General features: G+C 34.9%; 1 protein-coding gene and 2 long non-coding RNA genes across 4 annotated transcripts; 1 reads left to right on the top strand and 2 right to left on the bottom strand.

Moving 5' to 3' along the window:
• Window positions 1-4,090: 4,090 nt before the first annotated feature.
• LOC135645326 (protein NPGR1-like) lies at window positions 4,091-9,016 on the top strand. Of its 2 annotated transcripts, XM_065163621.1 has the most exons (6): window positions 4,091-4,228; window positions 4,347-4,645; window positions 4,734-4,992; window positions 6,321-7,534; window positions 7,640-7,787; window positions 8,368-9,016. In XM_065163621.1, the coding sequence occupies exons 2-6, from the start codon at window positions 4,421-4,423 to the stop codon at window positions 8,676-8,678; spliced, it is 2,157 nt and encodes a 718-aa protein (XP_065019693.1). In that variant the 5' UTR covers window positions 4,091-4,228; window positions 4,347-4,420; the 3' UTR covers window positions 8,679-9,016. The 2 variants fall into 2 exon arrangements, with proteins under 2 accessions (XP_065019693.1, XP_065019692.1); XM_065163620.1 differs by having other exon boundaries at window positions 4,146-4,645.
• Window positions 9,017-9,474: 458 nt separating this feature from the next.
• LOC135644802 (uncharacterized) lies at window positions 9,475-10,754 on the bottom strand. Its single transcript, XR_010498594.1, has 4 exons — window positions 10,687-10,754; window positions 10,389-10,587; window positions 10,131-10,313; window positions 9,475-9,980 (listed from the first exon to the last, which is right to left on the bottom strand). It is a non-coding gene; the product is annotated as an uncharacterized LOC135644802 (long non-coding RNA).
• Window positions 10,755-16,664: 5,910 nt separating this feature from the next.
• LOC135644803 (uncharacterized) lies at window positions 16,665-17,839 on the bottom strand. Its single transcript, XR_010498595.1, has 4 exons — window positions 17,787-17,839; window positions 17,631-17,687; window positions 17,417-17,526; window positions 16,665-17,292 (listed from the first exon to the last, which is right to left on the bottom strand). It is a non-coding gene; the product is annotated as an uncharacterized LOC135644803 (long non-coding RNA).
• Window positions 17,840-23,189: the final 5,350 nt, after the last annotated feature.

Raw genomic sequence — 23,189 nt, forward strand, 5'->3', positions numbered from 1 at the left:
GTTTCTTCTCTATTTGGTGCAAGGCTTTTAGCTTTCACTAGCGATTATGAGAATGATTCGATACACTATACGGGAATATGAAGGAATTAGAGAGAATCAAAGGGGTTTGTAGGAATATATGGTAAGTACGATGGATGTAATATTATATTATGATGGATTCTTTCATCCTGTTTCTGATCTTGCAGGTATAAGTTTTCTCATGAGATGAGAGATTCAGGTGGAAACATTGTGGCTGCAGGATGTGCTGCATACAATGCTAGAGATGGATGTCTTGCTCTTAATCACATCAGTGTCCTCACAAATGCTAAATGATTGCTCAATGACATTTAGAATCTTGCTTCAACTGTAAATGTCACAAGCTTTGGTTTAAACCCTAGACAAAGCAATGTCTTTCACACAAACTTGCTAACTACAGTAGATTAACTCAAAGAACAACTACATGGGAGCTGAAGCTTCCTCTACTATGTTGCATACAGGTTTTTTACACACTTACCTGATGGGTGATTAATGAAGATTAAAACCTACAATGGTTTCTTGAGTTTGGATTACCAAGTATCACTGAAATAAACCTTCTAAATTATGGTCAAGCACACAAACAAATAGATAGTTCATCTGTTCCTCAACCTTGACATCATAAGTAACCAGGTTTAAGTCCTTGACTTCTGATTCAAACTTAGATCAAGTCTGAAATTTGATCATTGTTCATGTATCAGCTTACAAGGTTGAGGATTGCCAGTTTCTGTCTTTCACTTTCCATATTAATCAACAACAACAACAACCAACACCAAGCAATGATACTGACTACAACTAAATTCAAGTAATGTTTTGATAGTTAGATTTAATATTGCATGCAGTATGATTCCAAAGATAAAAAGTATAATAATAATAATGATCATAATGATAGTAAATTATCAATAGATGTGAGATTTTTCATCATATAACCCCAAAATCAAGAACATTCAAGATTATATTTCTTTATTCCTCTATAGAATTATTTTATTCCCCTGCCTATGATGATGGGCAAAACTTGAAGCCTTCTGGAATGGTTTATTTATTTCCTCTCCCATATGTTGTCACACGCTTTGGTTTTCTCATCTTATTAAACAAAGTCTAGCCAGTTGTGGCACTTGTCATCTCTACAGTAAGTCAAACAGCACCAGCAGATTCCTTGCTTAGTTTACTGAGACCTCCTTGACCACATTGCACATGCCACTGCTGATGAGCTCAAAGAATCTGTTCTTCGATCAAGAACAGTGCAGCGACAACCAAATACTGCTCGATCACCATCATTAGTTTTCACAAGCAGGAAAGCGATTCAATGCTGCCAAGCTGTTTGTTGTATAAGATAGCATTTGTCTTGGAAAAAGAATGCCACTGTGTGAATACTGACTGAAAGCTCCAGATGAGGATTTCCTAAGCACCAAAGTCATTCAATGCAGATATACTGTTTGTTGTATGGTTCTTGTCAGATAGCTTTAAGTCTAATCTTCAAGAAACGAAAGATAAAACTTGTGGCAAACTCCACAGATCTTTAGGTAGATCTAAGATCTACAATCAGAAACAAGTGAAATGCCTTTTGAGAATAGTATACATTCATTCAGCAGTTCAAACGTAGAAGAAGGCGACCTTTTTGATTTCCTGAAATAAGCTGCACTGCGAGCAACGAAAGCTACACCTCGAGCTCCAGAAAGCTACGCACGAAGAGATGCGGTCAGAGGAATCCGACACCACACCAACTCACGAGATGTTTGCTGCCATCAATTAATGAGGCATCAGAGGAAGACGACTTGCATTATCAAACCACATCACATCCAAGTCACATCGCACTAATTGTGACTGATGTCAAGAATGGAGTCCTCAGTTTGACTTCTCTTCGACTTGCAAATGTTGATCGTACGAGATCGGTGTTGCTGCACCCTCTGGGTTTTCTTCTTCTCCCTCGACCATGGTGCAGTATAACTACTGTAGTTCATTGGCTAAAAGAAGCTTCCCCTACTTTTCTTCTTCTTGTCTCTGTTTTCTTTGATTCAAATGCTAATTCACATACAAAATGACGAGAGAAAGGTTGTCCTGTATGGTTCCGGCAAATGCTGCTACATCCACCAACCAGAATCATGGCATGACCAAAAGCCATTGATTGAGGAGCAAGGGAAAAAGCATAAAAAAAAGTCGCAGGGAAGTGAAATGGATGAGAACAGATGTCAAGTTCATCTTGTAAAGCCATTCATGGCATCATATCCATGGAGACTTACAAATATATAAAGGGTTGGCTTTGTGCTGGCATCCAAGTGAGATACTGGCATCAGCCATATGGTGGTTGATGACTAGCTTGGCATGAAGTCTTTTCTGGTCGGAGAATTCAACTTTATGCATTGATTTAAGGGGCCCAAACAATGGAAAGTCAGCTGCATCTGCATATCCTAGATTGCTGCTATGGGGTCCTTAATTCACAGATATCTCTAATCTTTAGCTGTTGCTGTTCTATGGAGATAGATTCACCTCATGCTTTTTTCCCTTGAAGGTTTCAGAGCTGAAAGCTTTCTCAAGAACAGATAGAAAAGACCTTCTTCTTCCACACTTAAAAGGTTTCAGAGATAGAAGTAATGCTGATCAATTAGTTTCATGCTATTTACTAACAGGTTTATGAAAGGCTTCTCTTATTAGTGCCACTTGCATCATACTCATGAGCTACAGGGCAAAGAACTCCACTCTCTCTTGGAGCTTTATCTCTTCTTCGTTTGGGTGCCATGAGCCTCATTGACACAGTTTGGATCAGGTCAAATTAATCCCAAAAAAAAAGCTTGAGGTTGGACTGGATTTTGCATCTGCAAATCTAAATACAATCAAATTGGTTTAAGCCAATTCAGAGAATTAAATCCAAAAAAAATTCAGATACTGATGTGCTTAGAGATTAACCTTTCTGCATAATTTAATTAGACAAAATTACTGGGATCTTATAACAACATTATTCTTATATACAATCAGACTTGTTAGGATGATTCAATCAACCCAAACAAATGAGTCCTATAATGAGATTTATCATTATGTTAACATATAAGCATTTTTGTTATGACCCTAATATTGAGAGGAGATGATTCCAGGGACAGTTCGGCCATGGGCATGGAAAAGCTTCATGTCTCATCACACTCACCCACGCTTCTCCTCCTCTCCTCTTCTTCCCGACAAAAGAGCAACCCCCAATCGATTCCTCCCTTTTTGAATCCCAAATCCTCTCTCTCTCTCTCTCTCTCTCTCTCTCTCTCTTTTCAGGTCTCAGCCTACAAGTCTGCAATAGTACTGACATTGCTCTTTCCTCTTCAAAAGAGGAATCCAATGACCAGAGGCTCACCCCACACCCCAAAAGCTCAAAAGCTGCAATAAAATAGCACATGGTTGCAGTCCCACTTGCATGTAAGTCTAAAATCTTCATGCTGTGAGGAAGAAAGAATAAAAGAAAAAGATTATATGTATAATTATTGAGAATTTGAAATGATGTATTTACCCTATAATTTTAATACAACATATATGCCCCTCAAATACTAAAATTCTTTGTATATCTTTTGGTGACATTTACCCTTGCTATAAATAATTGAAAATATTCTTAGTATTCAAAGTATTATCACAATCAAGTAATAATTTTTAAAGAAATATTCATACAATTGAATTCATTAATTTTTTAGTCAAAATCATCAAATGATAGTCAACCAATGGAAATGTACATTTTTTTAGATTTTATAACAATAAATATAAATTAAAATATTCAAACTATTATGCCAATCAAATAATAGTTAAAGGTTCAAAATTTCATTTAATAATATATTTCAAGGTACCAATAACTTTGATAATTTATGATAATTTTTTATTAGGCTTTCTTAATATTTGTAATTTTTAAATATTATTTAAATTAATATCTTATATGTATTATATAAGAATAAATAAAAAATTATAAAGAAATAAATAAAAAAACTGATTGAAGGTATCCATCCATATGTCATTTCAAATTTTATCTTTATTATATATATTAAAAATAGGAGGGTTTTACTCACTTGGGAGGGATCCAAATGTAATTTTGCCCAGAAAAGAGGGCCAAGAAAAAGGGGATGTAAGGAGGAGACTTGAAAGCCTAACACATTACCAAGTAAAAAGGCACCTCCTTTTCCCTCTGCTATGATATGCTATCATCATGATGGTGAAGAAGCAGACGGGATCTTCTTGGAGGACAGCCCGAGTAAGTCTCGGCTTCTTCTCTTCTCTTTCTGCAAATGCGTCGCCTCTACTGTTCGCTTCTTCCTGTTGTTGTTGATGATGGATTGCCTCGGGGTTTGATTCCACTCGATTCGTCCTAGTTTTGAGCTGCTGGACGCCAGGAAGCGTTCGATTCGACCCGCATTGTGGGATTTGATTGCGAGCCCGTGAAGCCATGCTCTGCGCCTGCTCCGGCGAGCAGTACCGGTTCGAGGAGGAGCGGCCGCCGTCGCCGCCGGAGTCGCTCGCGACGAGGGATTTCTCCACAGGCGGCCTCTCCTCGAGGGTCGGCGGCCTCTCTTCCGGGGCCGGCGGCGACGGAGACTCCAAGCTTGACGATACCCAGGTCGACGACGTGGTCGAGTCCACCCTCAGGGAGACCCTCTCTTTGAACTACGAGGTCATCCTTCCCCTTTGGATTCCACGAACTGTGGCCACCGTTTGATTTGCGATTCTCGTATCTGATCGAGGATGGCGTTTTGCGGCAGGAAGCGCGGGCGCTGCTCGGGCGATTGGAGTATCAGAGGGGAAACTTCGATGCGGCATTGCAAGTGTTTCAAGGGATCGACATCGTGGGCCTGCGGCCAAAGATCATTAAGGCCATTGCCACTTGGACTCGAGCTCGGCAGGCTCGTCGAAGAGGAGAATGCTTGCAAGGGAATGTCATGTCTATCCACTCGGTTACTCTGCTTATAGAAGCAATGCTGCTCAAGTCCAAATCTTTGGAAGAGATCGGTCGATTTAAAGGTGACCCACAATGTTACCTAAGTATTATTATTTGCATATCCATGACATTGAAATCCTTAATTGTCTGAACACTTTGGTTTCTCTGAATGTTGAAGTAGTCAGCTTGATGTTTGATCAAATGTCATAATAACCTAATGCTGACAAAAATTACCTGAGCATCCGATTGTAGTTGCTCCTGGATATGAAGTGGTTTAGACTTTTGTGCATAGTTCTGCTGATGACATGATTAGAAATTTCTTTTATAGGATAATGATGGACCACATGAAGGATCTGTACATTACCAATATAATTTTGATTATGTATGCCTCTTGTAGCAAATTGGTATGCTGGCAAAATGAACCTTTAAAAGGTATTAAAACTTTTAACAAGCATAAATTGTAATATGAAATGGAATGCCAATTAATCCTTATCATACTCACTATTTGGAAGGCATAGTGGATTCCAGATGAACCCAAGATGTCCAACTTGTCCTATAAGAGTGCTAAATATTTGGACAATGACTAGAATGTTTCTTCACATGCCATTAATAGACCTTGACTCCATCACAATCCCTGTAGCCAAAACATAATGATTATAGATTTTGGTTTGTTGAATTTTACATAGTAAAGAAGGCATCATATACATGTTTTATCAAATTTTCCTAAGGAATTATTGAAAAATTTACTCCACTAGTGATCTGGTTTTCTTAACTGAGAGCTTGCCAGACATGCTTCCTCTGGTTTGAGTTTATCTTTATCTCATGTTTGTGTCCTTTCCAGTTTATGCTGATATGCAGCATTTTATATTCTGGCGTATGCTACTGCAAACTTGGATAGATGTCAGACCTGGGGTTTGGTTACTAAAGATAGACTTTTAAATGATTTGCAGTTAGATGAGAGCCAGTTGTACTATTTTTTTCTTTTTCCCTCTTCACAAGTATTAATCTTTTAATTCAGAATTGGAGTTCCAACTCTTCCATCCATCAATATATTTTTTGTGCTTCTAAAGTCTTGCTATGAGGCACATACCATGAAACTTGACATATATCCATTTTCCTTATTCGTTTAATCTTATTCTGTACTTTTTCCCCTGAAATTGAAAAAGCAAATGATGCTTCCCAGGTGAGTTGCACAAAATATATTGGCCCTTGGGATCTTAAATACCATCTTACACAATCAAACCATTCAATGGTGCTGAAGAACTATTCTAAGCCTTGTTTTGTTTATAATAGAAATTGAATCCCATTCTACCAAATTTGGAATATTGCATTTCAATTTTTTTTTTCTCTTCATATTTGACTATCATAATGATGCCTATTGTCTTGTCTCGCCTATGAACTTTTGTGGCAGATGCTGCATTTGAATGTAAAACTATTATCGACATTGTTGAATCTGCTTGGCCGCATGGCATACCTGAAGGAATTGGAGATGATAGCAAGTTGAAAGAAATGTTTCACAAAGCTCTAGAATTGTTTCCCAAGCTCTGGATGCAAGCAGGATTTCTTGAGGAAGCTGTTGCTGCATATCGCCGAGCTCTTATGAAGCCATGGGATTTAGGTTTTAGTAGGTGGGCTAGCTTACAGAAAGACCTGGCAGTTGCTCTGCTCTATGGTGGTGCTGAATTAAGCCTGCCTCCGCAACTTCAACAACTATGGGGCTACGCTGTCCCTACGTCTAACATAGAGGAAGCAATTCTTTTGTTGCTGATACTCATGAGAAAGGTGACCTTTCAAGAAATAAGTTGGGACCCTGAGATCATGAATCATCTCATTTATGGCTTTTCATTAACTGGACAATTCGAAGTTTTGGCCGGTCATGTAGAACAGATTTTGCCAGGTATCTATGACAGAGTTGAGAGATGGTATGTACTGGCGCTTTGTTACCATGCTGCTGGTCTGGATGATGATGCATTAAATGTATTGAGGAAGGCATTGAGCTACTCAGAAAAGAAGCACAAACCTCATCTTCCATCAGTCATATTAGGAGCTAAGTTGTGCTGTAAACGTCCATTGCATGCATGGGAAGGGGCAAAATATGCAATGAAGGCAAATGAGATTTTCCAAAATCAAAAACATTTTCTTGGTGTCACCAACCACTTGCTTGGTGTTTGTTATGGAAATTGTGCTAGATTGTCTGTCTCTGATTCACAAAGACTAAAATTACAGAACGAATCTTTGAAGACACTTCAACATGCTGCAAACATTGAGAAAAATGATTCTGAGGTGGTATATAGCCTTGCCAGGGAAAGCACTATGCAGCGGAACCTTCATATAGCTTTAGAAAATGCAACAAAGTATCTTGATATGGTGGCTGGAAGCTCAGTGAGGGGTTGGAAGCTTTTAGCCCTCATAGTATCGGCAGAACAGAACTTAAGGGAAGCTGAAGCAATAGTTGATCTTGCAATGTATGAGAGTGGAACAATGGATCAGTTGGAATTCTTACGCTTAAAAGCGCTACTCCAAGTTGCTCAGGAACAACCAAAGAATGCTATAGAGACCTACAAAAATTTGCTTGCCATGGTTGAAGCATGGAAAGAACTTCAGAAATGGAGCTTGAGTTCTGAGGTACGCATCGCTCAGAACTGGAACTTCAGATAGGATATTGTTTTAGCTTTCATAGTGTTTGTTCATTGTTGTTACTTTGTTTCTTCCTGAACCTCATTTTGACAGGTCAAAGCAGTAAAAGATCTAGAGATGGAAGCATGGTTGGATTTGGCATCTCTTTATACAAAACTTGGATCTTGGAATGATTCTTATGTTTGCTTGGACAAAGCTAAAACTTTCGAGCTTTTCTCCCCTAAGTGTTGGCATTCTAAAGGTACACACACACATATATATAGTTTGATAGCATAATGATGTTCAGAAAATTATCCTATCTTTTGACTGCTTTGGTTTTATATTCTATTGGTCATAATATCTTGTGCGTAACTGATTTCAATTTTGTGGCAGAGAAATGCAGTCACTGATCCTTTTTCCTTTTTGTGTGTGTTGGATATACATTTAGTTATTCTGTTTAGATTCTTCAATGTTTTGAGTCAGTTAATTGTGTCCATACTTGAGAGATTTCCCCACAAACTGTTGCAACTTTGCACCAGGATCTCATAAGAGAAAATGAAGCCCTGCTGCATAATACATTGTTTTTTCTGTGGATAAAAAGAATATGAAAATTGTTCAGAAGAATTTGAGCAGCTTCCATTTTATGAAAATCTCCACATGTAATTTGGAAAATTCTAGTTAAGCTTTTCTAATTGAATCCGATAGTTCCAGTAATTATCTGGTGATGGTGCGTAGCTAGAGAAACAATTTTTCAGATGCTGGGCATTCTATAAGTATGCAACATTTATTTTCTTACCCTACTGCTATAGAATTTGACGTTTTTGTTACATCCATTTTACCAGGAAAACTGTTGGAAGCTCAATCAAAGCAGCAAGAAGCTTTAATAGCCCTTTTAGTTTCACTTTCAATCGAGCCAGATTATGTTCCGAGCATGGTATTGATGGCAGCAATCTTAAGGACGCGTGGAGGCAAGTCACTGGCAATTGCAAGAAGCTTACTAATGAACGCCTTGCGTTTAGAACCCACAAACCATGAAGCATGGTTGAATCTGGGATTCATCTCAAAAGCGGAAGGCTCGCTTCATCAGGCTGCAGACTGTTTTCAAGCAGCTTACGAGCTGAGGCAATCCTCCCCGGTGCAAAATTTCGTATGAGCCCGTCTCCAACCATGTAATTAGTATATGCAATACATGCATCTGGTATCTTGAGAATGTAATGGTAGTCAAAGTTGCAACTGATGAGATAGATCTACAGGTATCTGCATATCATGGTTTGCTTCTCTCTTGTTCAATAACTGTTGTACATGCTCTCTGGTTATGATTCAACCATGTACTTGTTTAGAGTCACAAACACTTAATACATCTTGTAACTATAGCCCTGCTTATCCTGTAGGAGTCTGAAGAGTTTACCATCTCACTCTGTGTATTCTGTTAGTGGCTTTGCTGGAGGCATAAAATGGAGAAATTTTACTTCTGACTTTTTTCCTATGTTTAATATGATTTTTTTTCCCCCTCTTATGAAACAATTAGGCTTCTTTCTCAGACATGGCCTGAGAACATCATTGTTAACTGTCACAGTGAATGACTTGATTGGAATGAGCTAAAACTTTTCTACATTGAGAAGTAGTGTCTGGCACTATGCTTGTTTTGTTCTCTGCTCAATGACCATCAAATGATAATGAATCTGAAAAGATTTGTTGTCATTTGGTTTGGCAATATTGAGAACAAGAGAGGAAAAGATGCTTCCCTGTTTTTTTTTTTTTTTGCAAGAAATGTAAGCTTCTAGTTTTTTTTCCCTTTTTATATACAAAAACATTAGAAATCATGATGGAAGTACTTTTCATTGAATTAGGGTTTTCATCGGGTCATAGGTAGGGTATTTTTTTTTAATTAGAAAAAAATAAGAAAGAATCAGCCATAAGCATCATGAATGTGTCAACAAAGACTATCATTTGTGTTGTCTCGAGCATTACGTCAACGAAGACCATTAGCATCCTATAGTAAACTCAAACCAAAACCAAGGTATACAATATCGTATTGTATCGATGTTTCGAGGTTGATTCAGTACGGTACGATACCGACGTACCGAGCGATACGTCAGGGCGTACCAAGCGATACACCAGGGTATCAAGCGATCTGCGTATCAGTATGACGTCGGATTGATACATACCGCCCGTACTGGGTGGTACCATTCGGTACCGAATACCATGACTCAAACCATCCCGAAACAAATTGATTCTCCCGAAACAAATTGGTTCTTGAATTTTGACAGTTGCCTTTTTAATCTCTCTTCCAATCCCAATTCGTCTTGCGTTGCTCGCTGCTCATCGTCGCCACCAGTTTCTAAAAGCAATTCCCGTTGAGATGGAACCTCTTCTATGCCACCAACAACTTCTGCTTCACCTTCCATCTGGATATCTTCTTGATGCCGACATCCTCCTTGTAGTCACCACGGACCTGAAAATGCCAACAGCATAAAAAACCACAGCCAAATTGATCTTAGCACTTCAATACAAAATGAGATCCACTGATCCATATTTTTGATGCATACAAGTTCTTTGCGTTCAAATGCAGAGCGATACATTAGATAAAGAATTATGAGTATACCTCCATAAGTTTGCCTTCAAGATTTTGACTTTGCGGATATACACATTTTGGAGAGGGAAAATGCTTGTGGAAGCTTTTCTCAATCTCCTTCCCAATCATCTCGGGTGTGAATTTCTGCATCAAACCTTTCAGATCACACGTTGTGGTTTGATTGATCATAATCTCCCTCATCTTGTGACATATCTGAAACAAAACCATGATCCTCCCACCAATGATCATTGCAGGAAAAAATATGAACTATGCCGGTGAATGAAGTACCTGTCTAATCTGAATTCCTTGAATTGGATCTTTTTCCCTTGAATTTCCTCCATATGCAACTAAAATTTTTATTGCTCCAAGTGCATTGATTCCTTTGCTTCCTCATGTATATATCACCTGAAAAGAAGAGGAATGCAGCTAAACTTACTACGTCTTCTTCTTCCCTCCCTTCTTCCCCTTCGAGATCCTCTTGTTCTTCCTGCAAGGATGGACGGAGACGAAAAGGTCGACTTAAGAAGAAAGCTAAGAAGGCGAAGGATACGCGGGTTAGCGAATTGGATAGAGATGGCAGACTCACCCGACCGCCATGGCTGCTGCTGCGATCGCCGCAAGGGTTTAGGCGCGACGATGAGAGGGAGAGAGGGGGAGGGGGGGAAGGCTTGCCTTATAAACCAACGAGCTTTCTATCTCAGCCATCCGATGGAGTTAGACACGCAAGATTGATGGCTCGCGTGTTGATCTAGCGGTCAGTCAGGAATGATGAGCTTACGATGGGTTAAAAGATCCGGCCCGGCTCAAATGGTTAAAGGTTAGAAGATCCGGCCCGGACCAGCCCATGGGTCAAATTATCGGCCCAATTAAGAAGTCAAAATTAATGATCCGATCTGAGAGGTCAAAATTAAGAGCACAGTCCCTTAAGCAAGACAAAGTTAAAATCTGACACTTGCGCTCTTAATCTTTAGGAGCATGTATTTGTTCATATGCATGGCTTTGAGCACATCCACCGACCACATATAACACTTATTATGGTAGGCCTTTAGGGCATGACTTAAATAATTTTAGAATTATTTACTGTCGATGCAATGAATCAAGAAAATGGTTCATACTATAAATTGGATACCACACCGCTAAGTTTATGCATACGATCTTATTTTTTTAATTATAATTTTATCACCTCGAATCGGGTCGAGATGGTAAGAATGAATCTTTGTCGTAGTGAGATTTTGATTATTATAGTTGAGGTTTAGAGTCCGATCCCAATTTACCTATCATTAGGTAAAATATCCAAAGTGTTATTCATTTGAGCTTACATTCCCAACATTGTAACATGAAAGTCTTAAAGCATAAAAGAATTTGGGAATGTGCTTTTCCTCATAAAATCTTATGGTGAGAATTAGGATTCATGACAAATAAAATTTTCTATTGTCATTCTTACTCTTGTCTATTTATATTTAATTTTATTATTTTTGATATTTTACAGGTAAGACTTGGAAAGAGGAGGAGGATATAAGATGAACACACTTGGATTCAACAAATGCAAAACAAGTATGAGTAATCAAATTTGAGGGAAAAGAATATTAGCATGCTTGAGTTCGGAATTATGGATATGGACCATTTGTATATCCATGAAATAATTTCACATATATGTATGTGGAGATGATTTGATTTGTAATATGTAGAACAAGTGTAATATAATGTACACATTACTTCATCTTCTTTTTCTCTCTCTAAAAGATGAGGATATGGAAATTTATTTTTTGCCCAAATATCAATATATTTCTTTTCTTAGAAAATAAATTTTTATGCTTCAAAAATTCCAAACCTCAGTATCAATTGAAGTTAACCCCAAAGGAACATTTCTGCACTTATTAAGGATTCACTTGACTTGAAAATTATGTGCTTATTTATAAATATTTTTCAATAATTAAAGTGTATTATCATGAGTTTAAGATTAAAGTAAGTAATTGATTTGATTGATTCCTCCGACGATGCACGTTGGGATAAGCCAATGGATTTTAAAAGGCAAAACCACTAAGTGATAAAAAAAGAATAAAATAAATGATAAACATAATGTGTGAGGGTCCACCACAGTCCCCCCTCTCTTGAATGATGTACATGATTAATTTATGTTCGTAATATTCTTGTTTTAAGATAATACGTCAGAAATAAAATTAAGGTGCAAATGTGGAGTAGGTATAACCTCCCATGATCAATTAATTTGAGAAGTAAGCCATTAGAATATAATTAATTTTATTATCATTTTAATTTAATAAAATCAATTTGTTTTATATACATTTGTATTGTATCTAACTATCCTAGGTTGGTCGAGCCAAATTGACCTGAGCTACTCGAGCTTGTCTAATCCCAATTTTAATTGGTCATATTTGTCTCATTTGAGATCGGAGATGGGTTGATCGTATCTATCTGACATGAGTTGGTTAGACCAAATCGACTTAACTCTAAATTGTCTAACTCTTATGATTTTTTTTTTCTAATATCAATAATATAAATTGTAAAAAGATTTTTAAGATAACATAATATGGAAACAGAATATCTCATTTTATTACTAATCTAATAAGATCAAATTTGATAATTTATATAGTGAATATACACTTTAGATGCTCTAGTAACGTGGCATGCTGAGTAAATTTTTCATCATATTTGATAGAATATTTCGAGTAAAAGTATAAATTATGAGTTTGATTTGATTGACCGAAATTATAAGGTTAGCCTATGAATTAAAACTTAACAATCTTAGATTTTGAGAGTAACTAATATGTTCATGCACATATCTTTCTCACTAATGCATGTCTTTTTTATTACCGAAGACAAATAGAAAACCTTTAATGTAAAGATTAGAGTGAGGGTGTGCATATCTTCTTAATTAGATTCATGTGTGGGTTAATACTCAGTGTCATTACATTTCGCATGTATTATCTAATACTTAAGAAGGTATATTTTTAAAGAACGATTAAAATAATATTGACAAAATATTTGATATTTTATTCATTTTTGATAAACCAAAACCAAATAGTAATCAAAGGAAAAAAAAATGATGGATATAATGTAATGCCACTATCTCTCTTCTCGCATTAGATGAGTAAGGAATAATAAAACAAGATAAATGTTTAAGCCTATCAATTATCATAATGTTAATAATAAAACAAGTTAAATGAGTTAGAAATTATAAGCTAAATCTCTTAAAAGAAATTATAAAACAAGGTTTTCATTACTTCCTTTCACATCCATAGTTCATTCGATTCTATCTATCAGTTTAAATTGATAAAAATAAATAAATTAATTAATTACTCTACCAAACCCACACCATTAAACTCTTAAGCCTAAAGTATTAACCACTATGCAACATATTTATTTTTTATTTATACAATTTGAAACTAATCAAATCTGTTTTAAATTTTAGTTTCTAAGAATCAAAATTGAATCATATGATCCTCCTGATTCTAATTTTGCCTCTAATTCAAATGGAACCAAACTATTCTTTCTTAATATTTTTAATATTGACAAGATAATTAAGATGAGCTGGATTTTAAAGTGTAATATTACACGCCCACCCATTAATCCAAGCTTATTATGCAAAATTCAAATCTAGCTACTTGGCTATTAAAATCATATTTGAGAGCATTAATTTAGTCAATGTCTGTGTTTTTGTATACTGATTTGCTCTTTATATAGTTACATGCAACATTACAAGATTAATGTGTAAGTTTTTTTTTTAATATTTAATTTTTAATTTTTAAATGTGGTTTTTTTTTTTTGCTTAACATGCATATCACTCCAAAATGGATATATGTAAATATTTAATTTACTCTTAAATAAACTATCATAATGTTAAAGATAATAATATTCATTGCGATTATAAGGATTTGCATACCTTGGTTAGATTCAGGTATTAGTGGAGACTCATACCAATACATCCCCATGTGCATGTTTATATACGTAGGTTCTTAAAGCATGACTAAAATAATATGGGAATCTTTTGAGTCAATACAATGAATCAACGAGTGATTCAGACAATAAAATGGGAGACTATGATATTAAATTCTTCCATACAATAATTTTTTTTTTAGGTTCTCTATCTTTGTCGTCTTTAATTTCAAGAAAGTTATCAGAATGAGTTCTGATCGTGGTATGGTTCGAAAGTTCCTATCAAGGTTCAGAGTTTGATCTCAACTTGTCTATCAGTAGATAAGGGTATGTTTCAAAATTAATTTGAATTTATGACACTTACTTGATAAATAGTTTTATTTTTTTTATCTAAGGTTATTTGGAATAACATTTTTCCTCTCTTTTCAATTTTATTAGGGTTTCATAAATTTATAAAGAAACGATAGAAGCGGAAGAAGAGCTGCCCCTATTTACGGAGAGAGTGTCCTAACCATATACATTACGCGAACTCGATCCATTCTAGAAGATCGAATGTTTTAGTAATTAGAGATTTGATTCGATGATGACATGGGTTAATGAAGTGAATGGTAATAAGGCAATGATATGATGTCAATTAGGCATTTATTGTCCACGTGACATGTCAAAACCTAATGTTGAGATGGGTTGGCAGGACACAAATGCAAGTAGATATCAACAAAAAAAACACAGTCTAATGATTGAATGAATCATATGATGCATATGGAATTGCTTGTTCTACAACAAGCATGGAAATACCTTTCTTTGGATTTTAAAGAGAAAATAGAAATGAATCGGGTTCATATACATGCGAGGCTTCCTACAAACACATCTTGGCATGCATATTGGTACATTTGTATATTGATTTGTTTTTTTTATGGTTGCATGGGGTAATATAAAAGTATTATCATTTATATGTCATAATTTAGTTATGATTCCATATAACTTAGTTTTAGATTAGTATAATATTTCGAAATGGTTGTACACCATCATTTAATTAAAAATATAGCTTTTATAACACTCTACGATGCTAATATAAGTGATTAATCGATGACAAATTCGGAGGATCTAAATAATTCCATGGATTTAAATATATTACTTTTCAAAATATTTAGCAAAAAAAAAAAACCAAAATGATGATGAAAAAGTCTAAAGAGACGAGCTCATGAATCAAAATTATGAGCTTAATTTGAATGGTCAATGTTATGGGCTTAGCTCATCAATAAAACTAAATATTAATATTTTAAGGGCATCTATTCGTTCATGCACACCTATTTTCCATTGATAAATGTCTTTATTATTTTTTCAAAAAATAAATTAGGACTTTCAATATAAAGAATAAAACAATTCTTATATCCATTGATGCATATCACCTATTTTTTTTGTTATATTTAGTAATATAAAACTAACCTTTTGGACATTTTTTTTTATCTTTATCTCTGACACAGAAGTATTCTCTCAGGTAGTGTATCTCATGATACATTTTTCTTTACACCCCTATAGATTTTTAGACCATATCTAAAATATTATTGAAATTATTTGCTATCGTCGATGCATTGAATCACAAGTTGATTCACACTATAAATTAGGTGACGATGCTACAAAATTTTTGCACACCAACTTCCCATCTCTTAAAACATAGTTGGTTCGTAATCTCAAACAAGTTTCACAAATGAGTTATGAGCTTCAGTAATTATTATTGAGGTTCAGAGTTTGATCCCAACTAACCCATCATCACAAAGCAGTAGTATGTATCAAAATTAATTTGAATAATTAATTCTTACACCAATAAATAGCGATGATCTTAATGAAATTATTTGTGCTAATATTTTTCTTGTTTTTTTTTCTTAATATCAGATTCTCCGATGATAGATAAGGAAGAGGCACGACAAAAAAAGTTTGAAGTTCCACCTCTTATCGACGAAACATGGTAAAGAAATACTCTTATATACAAACATTCATATATATTTGTATTATCAACACTAACTCTTATGTACTTATACTTGAGACTCATTTTGTCTTCAACAGAGGGAGAGGGAGAGGGTACAAGATGGAGATGCATGAGCTCCACAGAAGCAAAGGTGGACAAATGACAAGATTTGCTGCATGAAATATTGTTGGCCAAAGACGGAGAGAGCCAATTCACTAGGCCAAAGAAATTACGTATATTCTTGTCTTTTAGCATGAGAGTGAGAGGAGATGCATGAGCTCCACAGAAGCAAAGGTGCACAAATGACAAGATTTGCTGACATTATACCCCTCCGAGATTTGCTGCATGAATTATTTTTTGGCTTCGAGGATGTGTGAAGTATCCATGAAATTATTTGGCATTATTGTCAAGATGATCATCTTGCGACATGTAAAATGCTCTTTAATTAATTATTGTAATGTACACATCACCCGATGATGATCTTCTTCTTCCTTCTCTCTCTCTCTCTCTCTCTAACATATGAGAGTTAGAATGTTATGCTTCATTAATTCTCTCGTCAATGTAGTTTACGGAAGAATGCAAGAGAAGATCGAATGAAAGCAAAGATATTATGGCAATGTAGAGTGATGTATGAATCGAGAAACTAATGGCAGTCAAATCATTGTTTGGTGAGGAAATCATCACCTACTCTTTTACTGTGTCAAATTTCGGGTTTGTATGAGAAATTACACCATATTATTTATGAAGTATTATGAACAACTAGCTAAATATTCGAGGTTTCCAAGAAGAAGAACTAGCATCTGCCTGCGAACTTTTGTAGCAGATGCAGCATTTGAATGTAAAACTATTGTCGACATTGTTGAATCTACTTGGCCGCATGGCATACCTGAATGAATTGGAGATGATAGCAAGCAAGTTGAAAGAAATGTTTCACAAAGCTGTAGAATTGTTTCCCAAGCAGGATTTCTTGAGGAAGAAGCTATTGCTGCATGTCGCCGAGCCCTTCCTAATGAAGCCATGGGTGGGCTAGCTAGCTAGCTTACAGAAAGACCTGGCAGTTGCTCTGCTCTATGGTGGTGCTGAATTAAGCAAGCCTGCCTCCGCAACTTCAACGTCTAACATAGAGGAAGCAATTCTTTTGTTGCTGATAGTCATGAGAAAGGCGACCTTTCAAGAAATAAGTTGGGAACCTGAGATCATGAATCATCTCATTTATGGCAGGTCATGTAGAACAGATTTTGCCAGATGGTATGTACTGGCGCTTTGTTACCATGGTGCTCTCAATTTCATTTCATACTCAATGCTTTATTCCCCTTCAACCTGAATCAATTTCTGAGACCCCGAAGCGCAAAAAAGATGTCAAATCGAACAAATTCGACGTCATCACCAAGCATAAAAGCGGAACACGACGAGGTCAAACTAGAAGAATAGTTGTAAATCAACCATGATTACACACCTTGGGGCCCTGCGTCCTCGAGACGAGGGTCTTGCCGATGTTCCTCACGCTGAAGACGGACGGAGGGAACCTTGATGTCGTACCAATCCTTCTTGGCGAACGGGTCGACCCTGAAACAGACCCACCGGATCAACACCATCGTACGCAACATGATCAATCGGAGACAGAGAAAGACAGAGAGGACCGAAAAGAAGAGGAATGCAGCTAAACTTACTACGCCTCCTTCTTCTTCTTCCCTCCCTTCTTCCCCTTCGAGATCCTCTTGTTCTTCCTGCAAGGATGGACGGAGACGAAAAGGTCGACTTAAGAAGAAAGCTAAGAAGGCGAAGGATACGCGGGTTAGCGAATTGGATAGAGATGGCAGACTCACCCGACCGCCATGGCTGCTGCTGCGATCGCCGCAAGGGTTTAGGCGCGACGATGAGAGAGAGAGAGAGAGAGAGAGAGGGGGGAAGGCTTGTCTTATAAACCAACGAGCTTTGTATCTCAGCCATCCGATGGAATTAGAGACGCAAGATTGATGGCTCGCGTGTTGATCTAGCGGTCAATCAGGAATGATGTGCTTACAAGGGGTTAAAAGATCCGGCCCGGCTCAAATGGTTAAAGGATAGAAGATCCGGCCCGGACCAGCCCATGGGTCAAATTATCGGCCCAATTAAAAAGTCAAAATTAATGACCCAATCTGAGAGGTCATAATTAAGAGCAGAGTCCCTTAAGCAAGACAAAGTTCAAATCTGACACTTGCGCTCATAATCTTTAGGAGCATGCATTTGTTCATATGCATGGCTTTGAGCACATCCACCACATATAACACTTATTATGGTAGGCTTTAGGGCATGACTTAAATAATGCAGATACAATGAATCAAGAAAATGGTTCAGACTATAAATCGAAAACCACACCACCAAGTTTATACATACCATCTTAATTTTTTTATTATAATTTCATCATCTTAAATTGGGTCGAGATCGTAAGAATGAGTCCTGATCGTGGTGAGATTTTGATTATCATAGTTGAGGTTTAGAGTCTAATCCCAACTTATCTATCATTAAGCAAGATATCCTAAGTATTGTTCATTTGAGCTTAGATTCCCAAAATTATAATACGAAATTCTTAAAGCATAAAAGAATTTGGGAATGTGCTTTTCTTCATCAAATCTTATGGTGAGAATTAGGATTCACGAAAAATAAAATTTTCTATTGTCATTCTTACTCTTTTCTATTTATATTTAATTTTATTATTTTTGATATTTTACATATAGGATTTGAAAGAGGAGGAGGATAGGCTTGAAAGAGGAGGAGGATAGACTTGAAAGAGGAGGAGGATATCTGATGAACACACTTGGATTCAACAAATGCAAAGCAAAGTATGAGTAATCAAATTTGAGAGAAAAGAATATTGATATGCTTGAGTTCAGAAATATTTGACATATATGTATTTGGAGGTCATTTGATTTGTAATACGTAGAATGTTCAATGTAATGTACACATTACTCCATATTCTTTTTGTTTCTCTAAAAGATGAGGATATGAAAATTTATTTTTTGCCTAAATATTAATATTTTTTTTCTATAAAAATAATTTTTTATGCTTCAAGAATGCAAGATTATGCATTAGGATCGGGAGATAAGAGCAAAAATTCCAAACCTCATAAGTTAAACCCTAAAGGAACATTTCTACACTTATTAAGGATTTACTTGACTTGGGAATCAAGTGCTTATTTATAAATATTTTTTAACAATTAAAATGTATTATCATGAGTTCAAGATTAAAGTAAGTAATTGATTTGACTGATTCCTTGGCAATGCACTGTTGGGACAAACGAATGGATTTTACAAGGCAAAACCACTAAGTGATAAAAAAAGAACAAAAAAATGATGAACATAATGTGTGAGGGTCCACCATAGTCCCCCCTCTCTTGTGAATGAATGATGCATATGATTATTTATGTTCATAATAATTTTATTTTAAGATAATATAAAAGAAATAAAATTACAGTGCAAATGTGGAAAGTTTATAACCTCGTATGATCAATTAATTTGAGAAGTGAGATATTAGAATATAATTAATTTTATTATCATTTTGATTTAATAAAATCGATTCGATGATTTGGTGTGTCGTAGACTCTTTGTAATCTTTGATGGTTGACGTGACAAATCTAATTAGTGTTAAATGGATCTTACATGTCGCATCGTGATTGGCCGATGATAATAGTCATATCATTTACATTTGATTGTGTTTCTAAGTGTTTTTTAATCCCGAAGTATAATGTACGATTGAGGATCTCGACTTATCACTTGTATTAGAACGAAGTTATGCTTGGGTTGGGTTACTTTCTCATCATAGGCAAATGAATTATACACAAAATCTCAAAATGCAAATCAAATATTTTGGGATGGGTAGAATGTCATAAATAAAAGACGCTTTATATACACTTATATTATACCTTTTAATAGAGTTAGGTAAGGTGTCTGGTGATCACTTATAATGAGACCATAAGATCGAACTAGTTTAACTCGACCTAAGTTAATCAAGCTAAATCAACCCATCCTAAGTTGGTGGTCAGGACAAATTAACTGCTAGTCAAGCTTGTCTAACCCAACTTTGATTGGTCATATTTATCTTATCTGACATGGGTTGATTGTACCTATCACATCTGACATGGGTTGTTTAGACCAAAATCGACTTAACTAAAAATTGTCTGACTCTCATGGTTTTCTTTTTCTAATATCAATATTATAAATTGTTGAAAGATTTTTAAGATAATGTAATACAGATACACAAAGTTGGCTAATGAGACCTCTCATTTTATCACTAATCTAGTAAGATCAAATTTGATAATTTATATAGTATCAAATTTGTAATGAATGAATATACACCTTAGATGCTTAGTATTTTTCATCATCTTTGATAGAATGTTTGGAGTAAGAAGTATAAATTATGAGCTTGATTTGATTGGCGAAAATTATAAGGTTAGCCTATGAATTAAAACTTAATAATCTTGCACTTGTCTTAGATTTGAGAGCAACTATATATTCATGCACGTATTTTTCTCACCGTGCATGTCAGTTTAGCTATGGAAGATAAATAGAAAACCTTTAATACAAAGTTTAGAGCGATGATGTGCATATCTTCTTAATTAGATTCATGTGTTGGTCAATACTCGTGCCAATATATTTCGAATGTATGTATGTATTATCTAATACTTAAAGGTACCTCTTTAGAGCATGAATAAAATAATATTAGAGAAACGATTGATTTTTTATTCATCTTTTGGTAAACCAAAACCCAATAGTGATCAAAGGAAAAAAAAAATTAATTGATGGATATAATGTGAGAGACTCGCTGCTATCTCTTTCTCCCATAAAATAAAATGTAGATGAGTAAGGAATAATAAAACAAGTTAAATGTTTAAGCCTATCAATTATCATAATGTTAATAATAAAACAAGTTAAATGAGTAAGAAATTATAAGTTACATCTCTTAAAAGAAATAATAAAACAAGGTTTTCATTACTTTCTTTCGTATCCGTAGTTCATTCGATTTTGTAAAATTAAATTGAATCGGTTCAAGGTAGGTTCGGTTTAAGAATCAAAATCATCTATTCTATCTATCGGTTTAAATTGATAAAATAAATAAATAAATTATTCTACCAAACCCACATCATTAAATTCTAAGCCTAAAGTATTAACTACTATGCAACATATTTATTTTTTTTTATTTTTTATTTATACGATTTGAAACTATTTTTAAATTTTAGTTTCTAAGAATCAAAATTGAATCGTAGGATCCTCTTGATTCTAATTTTGTCAGTAATCATAGAACTATTAACTCAATTCGATTTTAGTTCAAATAGAACCATGATCATCCCTACCTTAGTGATACCAAACTATTCTTTCTTAATATTATTAATATTGATAAGATAATTAAGATGAGCATGATTTTAAAGTGCAATTTTACGCGCCCACCCATTAATCCAAGCTTATTATGCAAAATTCAAATCTAGCTACTTGGCTATTAAAATCATATTTGAGAGCATTAATTTAGTCATGCACATGTGTATCTCATGCTTTTTGTGTACTGATTCCCTCTTTTATTGGTTTACATGCAACATTACAAGATTAATGTGTAAGCTTTTTTTAATTTTTAATTTTTAATTTTTAAATATGGTTTATTTTTCGCTTAACATGCATATCTCTCCAAAATGGAAATATGTAAATATTTAATTTACTCTTAAATAAATTATCATAATGTTAAAGATAATAATATTCATTGTGATTATAAGTGATTAGTTAGAAACAAAATTGGATGATATATATAGAATAGTTTTAACATGGAGAGTAGGGCAAGGTTTTGCATACCTTCGTTAGATTCATGTATTAGTGGAGACTCATATCAATACATCCCCATATGCATGTTTATATATAACCATTATGGTAGGTCCTTAAAGTATGGCTAAAATAATATGGAAATCTTTTGTAGTCAATGCAATGAATCGATGAGTGATTGTGACTATAAATTAGGAGACTATGCTATTAATTTTTTCCATACAATTATTATTATTTTAGGTTCTTTATCTTTTATCATCTTTAATTTTGAGAAAGTTACAAGAATGAGTCGTGATCATGGTTCGAAGGTTACTATTGAGGTTTAGAGTTTGATCTCAACTTGTCTATCAATAGATAAGGGTATGTTTCAAAAATTGATTTGAATTTATGATACTTACTTGATAAATAGTTTTATTTATTTTTATCTAAGGTTATTTGTACTAACATTTTTCCTTTCTTTTTCAATTTTATTAGGATTCTAAATTTACAAAGGAATGGTAGAAGCGGAAGAAGAGCTGTCTGTATTTACGGAGAGAGTGTCCTAACCATATATATTTCATGAACTCGATCCATTCTAGAAGATCAAAAGTTTTAGTGACTAGAGATTCGATTCGATGATGACATGGTTATGAAGTGACTAGTAACAAGGCAATGATATGATGTCAATGAGGCATTTATTGTCCACATGACATGTTACGTTGAGATGGGTTGGCAGGACACAAATGCAAGTAGATATCAATGATGAATGAATCGTATGATGGATATGGAATTGCCTGTTCTACAACAAGCATGGAAACACCTTTCTTTGGGTTTTAAAGAGAAAAGAGAAATGAATGGGGTTCATATACATGCGAGGCTTCCTACAGACACATCTTGGCATGCATATTGGTACATTTGTATATTGATTTGTTTTTTGTTGCATGGGGTAATATAAAAGTATTATCATTTATATGTCATAATTTAGTTATGATTCCATATAACTTAGTTTTAGATTAGTATAATACTTCGAAATGGTTGTACACCATCATTTAATTAAAAATATAGCTTTAATAACACTCTACGATGCTAATATAAGTGATTAATCGATGACAAATTCAGAGGATCTAAATAATTCCATGGATTTAAATATATTACTTTTCAAAATATTTAGCAAAAAAAAAAACCAAAATGATGATGAAAAAGTCTAAAGAGACGAGCTCATGAATTAAAATTATGAGCTTAATTTGAATGGTCAATGTTATGGGCTTAGCTCATCGATAAAAACTAAATATTAATATTTTGAGGGCATCTATTCGTTCATGCACACCTATTTTCCATTGGTTCATGTCTTTATTATTTTTTCAAAAAATAAATTAGGACTTTCAATATAAAGATTAAAACAATTCTTATATCCATTGATTCATATCACCTATTTTTTTATATTTAGTAATATGAAAGTAACCTCTT

Source organism: Musa acuminata, chromosome BXJ3-8 (assembly GCF_036884655.1).
Source record: "Musa acuminata AAA Group cultivar baxijiao chromosome BXJ3-8, Cavendish_Baxijiao_AAA, whole genome shotgun sequence".
Lineage (NCBI taxonomy): Eukaryota > Viridiplantae > Streptophyta > Magnoliopsida > Zingiberales > Musaceae > Musa > Musa acuminata.